The following is a 12,131-nucleotide window of genomic DNA, read 5'->3' as shown; positions in this document are numbered from 1 at the left end:
CGAGATAGCGTGATTGGTAAGGTCTTTGTCTTATAAGACGCAAGCCGCCTAGGCAAGGGTTCGAATCCCAGCAGATGAGTTTATTTCCAAATGTCAAATGACACAAACACTTGTCGGAAGACTAGCCTGCATAAAGGATTTGATGAAATACATTACGTATCACGTTCTGTCCGAGTGCCCTCGGCGGAACGACTGGGCCGTGAACTAAGTCGTTCCGTTTTGTAGGGTCGAGATAGCGTGATTGGTAAGGTCTTTGTCTTATAAGACGCAAGCCGCCTAGGCAAGGGTTCGAATCCCAGCAGATGAGTTTATTTCCATATATATATATATATATATATATATATATTTATTTGTATATACTGTATGTATTTTACCTAGTATCTTAGGGAAGGGGAGCTACGCTTGTGGTGTCCCATGTCTGTATCTTGCCATAGCTGATTTGCTTTTAAATTCTTGTATTGTTTTTGCATACACTATTGTTTTGTCTAGTATGTTCCATACATCCATCACTCTGTAGGGATTTTTTCAGGTCTCTTCTATAATTGTCCTTTTTGAGTTTCCTTCCATGTCCTCTTCTGTTTCTCTTATCCCAATTTAATAAGTCATCTCTATCAAGGACTTCCACACCTCTCATAATTCTGTAGATAGTCAACAAGTCACCTTTTCCTCCTATTTGTTCCAGGGTTGTTAGTTCTAGTTTAGACAATCTTTGTTCATATGACATTTTATAGTGTTGGGGCCATCTTCATAGATGCTCTCTGCATTCTCTCAGTTTTCCTTGTATTCTTTTTAGTACTGGATGACCATAGTTTCGCTGCATACTCCGATTTAGGCCTTATCAGTGTGACTAGTATTTTCTTTAACTTTTATTCATCCAAGTAAGTAAAAGCCACTTTTATTGATCTTAGAAAGTTATAGGTTTCACAGACAATTTGGTTTATATGTTTGTCAGGTGACATATCTTTTGTGATGATCACCCCCAGGTCTTTTTTAGATCCCACTTCTTTACTTCCCTTTCACCAAATATATATTGTCCTGATATCCTTTTTTTTTTTTTTTTTTTTACTTTTTCCAAATTCCATTATGCTACATTTCTTAATGTTGAAGTCCAATTTCCACTTGTGACTCCATTCCCAAACCGTGTTTAGATCTCTCTGAAGTGAGTCACAGTCTGTTTCAGTACTCACTTTATTTAACAATTTGGCATCATCTGCAAAGAAGCTCATGTATCATTCCACACCTTTGTCCATGTCATTCACACAGCAAACATTATTGGAGCCAATACTGATCCTTGTGGAACTCCACTAATTACCTCTTCCCAAGTAGAACTCTTATCTCTGAGCACTACCCTCATTTTTCTTCCATGCAAAAAGTCTTCCATCCATTTCAATAGTTTACCTTGTATCCTTCCTATGGTTTCCAGTTTTCTTTATAGTTTTTTATGAGTGACTTTATCAAAAGCTTTTTGTAGATCTAGGAATGCACAATCAACCCTTCCATCCCTTGTATTAAGTCTAGCAGTCTTGAGTAAAAACAGATCAAATATTTGTTACATGGTCTTCCCTGTCTAAATCCGAATGGTCTCAGATTTAGGATATTGTTCTCCAGGTATTTTATCCATCTACTTTTTATAACTTTTTCACAAATTTTAACTATATGTTTATACATATATATATATATATATATATATATATATATATTATATATATATATATATATATATATATATATATATCTATGCAAGCAATCACATCACCATGATACAAAAATGGAAAATAACCCTAGGAGAAGGGAAACTTGTAGACAGTAAGTACTTTCGTATATCAATCTTCAGACTAAATGACAGAGATAGAGAGTTGTGTTTAAATGTAAGTATCAGGTGGCAACCATAGCGGGGGAAGGGGGGAGACAATACAATGTGAGGAGGGGAGATGACCTTACTTCTATCGACATGACCAACACATAAGGCTCAATCTGGCAGAAAGATCTTGGTGACCATTGGTAACTGAAATGGTCACCAAGATCTTTCCGCCAGATTGAGCCTTATGTGTTGGTCAGGTCGATAGAGGTAAGGTCATCCCCCCTCCTCACATTGTATTGTCTCCCCCCTTCCTCCCCTATGGTTGCCACCTGATACATTTAAACACAACCCTATCTCTGTCATTTAGTTTGAAGATGTAATATACGAAAGTTCTTACTGTCTACAAGTTTTCCTTCTCCTGTGGTTATTTTGCATATATATATATGAGGGCCCCTGCGATCAAAGGGGGACATGCGGCAAAAATAAATATGTTCAGAAGTGTTTAAAGTTCAACAAAGCGTTTTTAACTGTATCTTTGTTAATAAGTGAGCTACAGCATTCAATTTGGTCTCATTTTAAAGCTTGTGACGTGAACAATGAGATTTTGGTACCAAAGTATATTATTTTCTTCTTGGCCGTGGCTCTGGCACTGGTACATAGTCCATTATGTCGTTTTTAGGGTCATCATCTTCTGGGCTGTCATCGTCTGCCTGAGTTGATGCCCTTAATCCCTGGTGTCTTAGTGCATCTTGCCGCTGCAGGAGATTTTAGAGCTATTCCTTGCCTGCTGAGCCGAGCAAGGGCAGCATAGTGCGGAGGTCGTCACACTTCTCAGCGGTGATGATCCTGTCGTGTGTATAGTTACTTTTGGGCTAGTGCCACATTAGACAGGTTAAAATTCACCTTTGTATACCTTGCACAGCCCTTCATCAAGCGAGCCTTGGTTGTGTTGTCTTCGGTGTCTTGGTAGTCATAGTTATTCTTGATGTAGAAGCCCTCTTGGTATGTCGAATCAACTACCAGTTGACAAGCTGTGGCAAACCCAGGGGTGTGGTGGTTGGTGATTAGTGGTGCCAACTTCTTCAGGTCGTAGAAGTCTTCCCTCACCATGGGAATGACAGTGAACTTCCTGGTGACAGCTGTTCTAATAATTTCCATGTAATCCTTCGGACATGTCACAAAATTGGAGTTCCGGATCTTCTTTTCAATGTTTCCAAAGACACGGTCACACAGCATGTAAGAATGACCAGGCTTGAGGAAGACAAACTCTATCCTGAAGAGTCTGCGCAAGTGGATCTGTTGCAGGGCCATGAGGATAACGTACAGGTTCTTGTTTTGTCCTGCACAGTTATCAGCGAACACACGCAGGGTTGAAAAGTCATGTCCTTTGTCCAGCTTTAATTTTAGCCATTATAAGATGCAGCTTGACACCTCGTCGGAGCTACGGTGAGCGATGGACTCATCCCAGACAAACATTGAGGCATCCTGCTTGCTGATATCATAGATACAGAAGCTGTATACTCACAACTTCCTCTTGTAAAAAACAACACCTGCTCGAAGACGTGGGCATGGGAGTGTCTGCTGCAGGTCCATGGCTATCACCCGCAAATTGTCGTCGTCTGCTGCAATTTGAGCTGCTTCTGCTTCCTGGAGGAGTCTACGAGGGACTTGTGCCTCCTCCTTGTGCTGCATGAGCTGGTCCTGTATGGCAGAAACGTCAGTCCCTTCTCCTCTACCATTAGCAATCTGGACCTCCAACTTTTCACAGGTGGCACAGACATCAGTTTTCGGAGGCTTGAATACGATATTGTAGTCTCTAGTAAAGACATTGTGGTAAAATCTCTGTGATACCTTATCCTCGGCTGGGTACAGTGAGACCTCTTATTAACGGACATTAATTAGCTGTGTTTGCGGTGTTTTCGCTGTGTTTTCGGTGTTTTGGAGTGGTTTTTGGGTGGCATAGTGATTGCACGCACTAAACAACAGCACCAAAAACACCGAAAACACAGTGAAAACACTGCAAACACAGTTAATTAACGTCCGTTAATGAGAGGTCTCACTGTAATTATCATTCATCCACACGATGTAGCCATTATGCAGGTCCCCAATACTGGTGCCAACCTCCAGGTATCGATGGTGAGGTGTTGTGGCATGGCTGTAGTGTCTGCTGGTGACAGGTAGGGTCTGTATGTGTGCGTGAACACGAGCCAGTGTGGTGGCAGGGGTGGCTCTTGGGGAAGGTTTCTTTCTTCTCTTGTCTAAAACAGGGGTTCCATTGGGTGATTCCTTCTTTTTCTTGATTAAAATTTCCAGTTTCTTCTTCCCAATGCCATAAATGGAGAGGAAACCCTTCTTACACACCCAGAACTCTGCATGGTTAACACAAACATGGTACAGGTAGTTGGTGGTTCTGGAGCTCACTTCAGCTTTGGTTCACTTCCTTTTAATGGTGGCAAATCTAATGAGGGACTAGAGGTATGCATTTTGAATATCATAATCACCAATCTTCCAGAATTCACTAAAAATTGTATCAACATTCTGCCTGCCAACCTTGTCAAAACAACCGTCACTACAGGCTGGGCACACCTTCCTGGCTGCCATTGGCTTCTTTGTTGCATAACTCACATATGCTTCACCAAGATTACACTTTTTCTTGGCAGTAACCTTGCCCCACTTGTCCACATTATGCTTCCTTTGGCGCCCTTTTTTCTCTACGTGTGTGGCTGGCTGTCTTCTCCTATGACCACCTGCACCCACCACAACCTCCTCCTTAGTTACACCACAATTTTTTTCACCAACGTCACCTTCCCCACTACGACTTTTTCCCGTACCATCATCATCACCATCATTAACATCATTATCACCACCTACATCACTCGAATCATCACTAATTTCAGCGTGGTACGTAGGATCATCAACAGAAGCATCACTCTCACCTCCATTACCACCACGACAATAAAACATCCTCTTTGGTGCAGTTTCCTGTGATCCAGAGGGCCCGGGAACACTTTCATCATGATCACGATTACCAGAAGTCATAGTATACACACTTTCACTACAATATTCTATCAATAGCACGGTAAAAACAGCGAAAATACGAGAGCACTCCTTTAGGATGACTATGGCCGCTGGGCCCTCTCGGCCAATCAGTGTCGCCCCGGGCCCACAAACACAGCACGCTGATTGGCGGAACTCCCTACCCCTCTCTCTCCCCACCCCAAGCTTCCCGCCTCACAACAATAATGCACGTGGTCTGCGTCACATCACCACCTTTGGTCGCGACTGACACACCTTTACAAATACAGGTAAACGTCGACTTATGATGGCCGCGACTTACGATTGTTCGACTTTACGATGACGACGACGACGACGACGATATGATAATTTAACCCCCTTCCATACGGTGCCGCACACGTAGGCGTCATGAGGAGCAAGTGGATTCGCGACGCTGCCATATTGGCGTCTTGATTATATTTATTGTAGTCGCCCCTGTGTTTTTACATTCTCTCAAATGTGCCTTGAATCCCATTCTCTGTGGTTTTCAAAATTCGCGGGTGAAAGAGAGAACGATCGATATAAGCGGTGACTATATTTTATGATGCGAGTATTATTACGTCACGTCGTATGGCTGGCATTGGCTGCTGCCCGCGAGATTTAAGTTCCGTACTGAAAATACATATTATAGTGTTTGAATATGGTAAAAAGGATAAAAATAATTAAATAAACTACTGTACATGTTTAATAGGCTATATTCAGTATCTCTGGTGGTTAATATACAGGTAGGCTAGGTACAGTGACCACGGAACAGTGATACACAAATTGGGGATCGACTTACGATGAAATCGTCTTACGATGGCTCTATCGAAACCTAATGCCATCGTAAGTCGACGTTTACCTGTACAGCTTTGAACCTTACTTGTAGTGCCTGGGTCTGGCTACTGTTTTCTGTAATAAAAAGATTTTGGGAAAACGTGTCGCTTCAACCCCTTTGGTTGCGGGGACACTCATATATATATATATATATATATATATATATATATATATATTATATACATATATATATATATATATATATATATATATATATGTGCAAGCAATCACATCACCGGGATACAAAAATGCAAAATAACCGCAGGAGAAAGGAAACTTGTAGACAGTAAGTACTTTCGTATACTACATCTTCAGACTAAATGACAAGAGATATAGAGTAGGGTTTGAATCTAAGTATCAGGTGGCAACCATAGGAGGGGAAGGGGGTAGACAATACAATGTGAGGAGGGGAGATGACCTTACCCCTATCGACCTGACCAACACATAAGGGTCAATCTGGTGGAAAGATCTCGGTGACCTTAAGCTATGGTCATTTTAAATGTGATAAATTGATAACCCAAATGGTCCCCGAGATCTTTCCGCCAGATTGAGCCTTATGTGTTGGTCAGGTCGATAGGGGTAAGGTCATCCCCCCTCCTCACATTGTATTGTCTACCCCCCTTCCCACCCTATGGTTGCCACCTGATACTTACATTTAAACACAACTCTCTATCCCAGTCATTTAGTCTGAAGATGTAATATACAAAAGTACTTACTGTCTGCAAGTTTCCTTTCTCCTGTGGTTATTTTGCATATATATATATATGTATATATATAATATATATAATATATATATATATATATATGTATATATGTATATATATGTATATGTATATATATGTATATATATGTATATGTATATATATGTATATATATGTATATATATGTATATATATGTATATGTATATGTATGTATATATATATATGTATATATATATATGTATATGTATATATGTTTATGTATGTATATATATATATATGTTTATGTATGTGTATATATATGATAGTCCTTCATCTACAAGAAGTTAAGATAAAAGGGAGTGGGAAAGGTTGAAGTTGAGGGTGCACCTTGGTTAAATACTTGTAAGGGTGGAAAAGGACTTTTGCCATATGTAGATATAGGTAGGTAGAAATACTGTTACATAACCTGTTGTTTTCTTTTCAGATGATAAAGACAAGAAGTTCACGTCTAGAGGAAATGACAAAATTTGTAAGAGAGAATCACCCATATGATGTTTGTGAAGTTATTTCATCTCCAGTAAGTTAATATTCTTCTTGGTATATTCATTGTCTTCTCTAGTTATAAGTCATGGAGCCTAGTAATATCAGTCCCTGTTATCCAATACTTTTGGTGTTTATGATGTCACGGTTGTAGGATTATCACTAGCATTTGTAGAAATTTTGTATAAATCTCATAGACCATTTCCCTCCTTATAAACTGGATGGCCGAATCAGAGTACATACCCACTACATAAATATTAAAACTCAATGTCCCTCCCATATCGGTACCTCGTAGATGACTAGGACTTTGCCTCTTTTTTTCTGTTGATTGATACCTCAACCCAAATGTAATAGAAGCCTTAACATATATTTTCAACCACTCCTTGTAGTGGTGCTCAAAAGAAGAATTGTAAGAGTTCTAAACATAAATTTATTCAGGAGAGATAACAATGGATAACAGTATCATTATCTCATGGAAGGGCACTTGAGAATGGAGATTAAGTGGAGGAAAATATAATTTAAGGAGGTAGGGAAGTGCTGAAGGTTAACATGTTGAATACAATGACGTCTGTATGCATCATAAGCTGCAAGTTGGGTATATGAGGATGCCAGTATTGGCTTCCTGATTATATTTATTTTGTAGTTGTAGCTTAATGACCCCTGTATTGTGTGAACAGGCTTGATCATGTTTTCTGTGATGTATTGCAAGATGATTGAAGGGAATATTCAATCCTTTAGATGTCTAGCATGCACAAAAGTGGGAAGTAAAATTTAATATAAAGAAATGCAGTATAATGGAATTTGGAAAGAGTAAAAACAGAATATCAAAAGATTACAGAATTGGGGAAGAAAAAATAAAAAAAGCAAACTCGGAAAAAGATCTTGGAGTGATGATTGGAAAGGACATGAAACCAGATAAGCATATAAATGAAATATTCGGAGAAACCTACAACTTATTGAGGTCAATCTTAGTGGCATTTGCTTATATGGATGAAGAAATGATAAAGAAAATACTAACTACACTAATAAGACCAAAACTTGGGTACGCAGCATCACTTTGGACACCCAGTACCAAAAAGAATATTAAGAAACTAGAAAGATTACAAAGAGCGACAACCAAACTAGCACCGACTCTCGCCGAACTAATTTATAAACAAAGACTGTCCAAATTGAATCTACCAACTCTGGAACAAAGAAGAGAAAGAGGAGATTTGCTGACTATCTACAGAATAATAAAAGGAATGGAAGTTTTAGACAGGAACTACTTGTTAGTGTGGGACAACAGTAAAACGAGAGGACACGGAAAAAAACTCAAAAAAGGATAGTTATAGAAAAAACTTGAAAAGGAACAGTTTCCCACACAGAGCGATAAATACATGGAACAAATTAGACAACAAAACAGTATGTGCAAACGCTATATAAGATTTTAAGATAAAACTTGATGCGGAGAGATACAAAGACGGGTTACCATGAGCATAGCTCCCCTCCCGTATATTACAACTAGGTAAATACACAGGGATTTGGTGCAGGATGGAATGTCTGATGTCATCAGGGAACTCCCAAGGGACCCCCTATTGTGTTGGACCTAAGAGTGGTCATAGGGGCCAAGTGCATCTGACCTCAGACTGGACATCTTGGCCAAGCAGCCAGGACACCTGTGTCCAATATTGCCAAACTGCTAAATCTGCTTACATCAAACATGTATATTTTTTATGTGGTCCCTTTGTAAATAATCAACCCATGCATTAATACAGTGTCCATACTCAGTCCATGCATTGTACATTGTAGCAATAAGATTGTACATTGTAGCTATAGTAGAGAATAAATTGTAGCTAACTGTTGTGGCAACAGCCACTTGGTGCCTGTAAATATAACCATTGGCAGCTGCCCAAGTCCTCCTTGGGGTTGTTCTGAGAATGTAGCATAGTCTAGATGAGGTAATTAAAGCCAACAAACCATCACCTCATTTGTCTCAATGCCTCCATGCTCAATGTAGATCACAAACAGCAAATCTACATTCTGGTGGCCAGCGATAAATATGAAACTCCAACTCTACATTCTGGCACTGAGCAGCAACTCTACCATTCCTTAAGGCAACAACTCTACATTCTGGTGACAACAGCTACAGATTGTATTCCACATGGTAAGATACATCAGAGATCTACACTCCGGTCAAACATAGCCACATCTTAACTCTACACTCTTCGCTGTATCGCCAAGCAGCACTTACAAGTCAACACTCAAACACTCTTTGTCCATCATCTGCTACAAGCCAACTCTTCATTCATCATCTACTACTAGGCAACACTCCAATGCTCCTCATCTATCACCTACTACAAGCCAACGTTCCTTGTCCATCATCTACTATGAGGCATCACTTCAATGCTCCTTGTCCATCATCTACTACGGGGCAGTGCATCAACACTCCTATGAGGCAACGATCCAGTCCTCCTCGTCCAACATCTATTAAGAGGTACTTCACTCCTCTTCATACAGCACCTACTATGAGGCAATCCCTCTTAACTGCATCGTCCAGCATCCATGGTGGAGGATGTTTCAACTAGTCCCTATGGACCTCATTGCAGAAGTTCTAAAACTTCTACAAAATTCCTCCATTGCTGCACACCCTGGCAAAGAGAAATGTATTATTACACAAGCCAGATTGCACTACTGGTTGACCATGAGGAAGGATATACATGACCACATTGATGCTTGTCACTCTTGTGTGACTCACAAAGGTCATATCAGTGGTCATGTTGCAATCTTAACTTGCCCTACCCCTTCTAAACCATTTGACACAGTCATTGTTGATCTCCTAAGTTACCACTTACAGTGGAAACCTATACCTCTTTGTCTGTGTCAACCATTTTTCACTATTCTTTCCCCCTACCAGGCAAGACAGCAGAACATGTGGCAAAGACCCTTATTGACAAACTCGTATGCCCCTTTACTATACCCAAAACACTGATTTTTGGACAATGGGATAGAGTTCAACAAGATTCTTTCACACATTTGTAATTACTTTCAAATCACAAAATGGAACACTACTTGTATGAATGATACCCCAAAGTTAACTCAAAGGTGGGACACCAATGCTTTTTCAGGGTTTCCAAGAGAAGAGGAGTATTAGGTAGAGGTTTAGATATAGAAAGAGAAACTAGGTATAACAAATTACTAAGAAATTGGGATATTACCAATTTGATGGAGGAACTAATGGATTTGAAAGTTGAATATAGAGCAATGTATATAGAGAGGAACTACAAAAAGCCAATGATGAGATGAACAGAGAGCTTAATTATCAAAAAAATTAAATATGGTCAGGAGTGATAACGAAAGAATGAAAAATGAAGATAAAAACAAAAATGAAGTGTTCAAAAAAGAGGTCAAAGAACAAATACAAGCAGTGACCGAAAAAGTTGGAGAATTAATTAAGGAGACGGATCTCCTAGAAATAAAGAATCAGTGGAAGCTAGGACAAGTAAATCAGAAAATAACATTTAAAGAAATAGATGAACAGCAGGTACAGGAAAATGCTAAAGAATCTGTAATTAAAGAAAAGGAAAATTGGGTACAATACACAGTGGGTAAAAAAAAAAAATGCATTGTAGTTTTTAGTATTAAAGAAAAACAATGTATACAAATACCAAAGAGAAAAAGAAGAGTGAAAAATTGCAAGGGCAATTGTGAAAGAGATACAAGAGGAGGGACAGAAAATGGACAAAGATTGAAGAAATGCATAGAATGGGACAGTACTCTAGAGGAAAACAGTATAGGGTACTAAAAATCAAACTATGGTCTCAGATGATAGCTGAAGAAGTACTATCAAAAGCAGCAAAGCTAGCAAACTATAAATTACAAAAATGTATGGATAAAAAAAAAAAACAAGCAATGAGGAAAAAGAGAAAGAAAAGACAGAAATTAAGCAAATGAAAAAAATGAGAGAAGAATGGAGACTGAAAAAGATATTTTTTTCTTTTAAGAGAGAAAGAATACTGGACCTGAGGCTGAGAAAATGGTACATAAAAAAAAAGCGGAAAAAAAAAAATAACATGTACTAACATTTCAAGACTAAAATCAAACTGTCAATAGGAATTGTGGAGACAAAAAAGGTCCACTACCATTAAATACTGTGGGGCAAAGTCTATACAACCATTGGGTAAAAAATAGAATGGGAAAACAGGGTGGAGTCATGTTTTTGACTGAGGTTTAAATGTGACAAAGATAACAAAAGGAAAAAATAATGTGAAATTGGTTATGATTAATGTTGAAAACAGAAACATGAAAAGTAGAAAATTTTTGTAGTAATAAATGTGCCCCCAAAACAGTCTTGAACAGATGGTGATCATTCCAAAATACTGGAAGACAAAGAATGCATTAATTGAATTACGCCTCCCTCTAACTCAAAAGAAATATGTTGGGAAGAAATGACAGTGAAAGGTGGAGAAGAACTTTGGGAAATATTCTACTGGATCCATTGAATACATGTTGACTCGTTGGGTAAAGGAAAATACCAGGTATAGAAACAGTGAAGAACCAAGACTAGATTTAATATTTACATCAGAGCCTGAAATCGTGGATAAACTGGAATACAAGATGCCATTTGGGAAGAGTGACCACATTAATAGAGTTTGAACCAAAAGAACAAATTGATTTGAGAAGTGAGAAACATAGAAAAGGAAGATTAATGTATAACAAAACAGATTTTGAGAAACTTGGAAAATTCTTTTAAAATGTGAACTGGGAAAACTTAAATGAAGAAACAAAAATATGAAAAAGAAATGGAAGATAGTAAAAGAAAAGTACAAGGAGGGAATTGTCAAATATGTACCAAAGAAGAAACAAGAATGGGTGTACATAAAGTGCTGGTACAACAAAAAGTGTAGTGAGGCTAAAGATAGAAGAGACAAAGCCTGGAAAATATGGAAAAAAGACAAAAAATTAGGGAATGGCAAATATACATCAAACTAAGAAACGAATATGTAAACATATCGCTCATTCATTTCAACATTGACATTACTCAAAAAATGCTACTTTTCAGGAGAAGCAAAATAAAATTTTAATTATGTAATACAGTCTCCCATGGAACTTTTAAACGAGGTATTTAGCAATGAATTTTTATTTCATGATTAAATGTAGTACATGACATCTCATATTAAAAAATACATTTATTATAAACATGCTTTGTGCCTATTTGAAAAATAAATTTGGAATTATGACGTTATTGCCTTGAGCGACATCT

The 12,131-nt window shown here is 38.4% G+C and overlaps 1 protein-coding gene across 3 annotated transcripts in view; it reads left to right on the top strand.

Moving 5' to 3' along the window:
• The window catches only part of LOC143041049 (protein CutA homolog), a 76,412-nt gene that overhangs the window by 48,630 nt on the left and 15,651 nt on the right, over positions 1-12,131 (top strand). For all 3 annotated transcript variants that reach the window (XM_076212668.1, XM_076212670.1, XM_076212667.1), the window contains one exon: positions 6,837-6,929. In XM_076212668.1, coding sequence (XP_076068783.1) covers positions 6,837-6,929 — 93 coding nt within the window. The remainder of the gene's footprint in view (positions 1-6,836; positions 6,930-12,131) is intronic.

The sequence above is a fragment of the Oratosquilla oratoria genome, chromosome 30, assembly GCF_046742065.1.
Source record: "Oratosquilla oratoria isolate Oo_2021 chromosome 30, ASM4674206v1, whole genome shotgun sequence".
Classification (NCBI taxonomy): Eukaryota; Metazoa; Arthropoda; class Malacostraca; order Stomatopoda; family Squillidae; genus Oratosquilla; species Oratosquilla oratoria.
The sequence above is the reverse complement of the archived record's forward strand: the minus strand, read 5'-3'. Positions and strand labels throughout refer to the sequence as shown.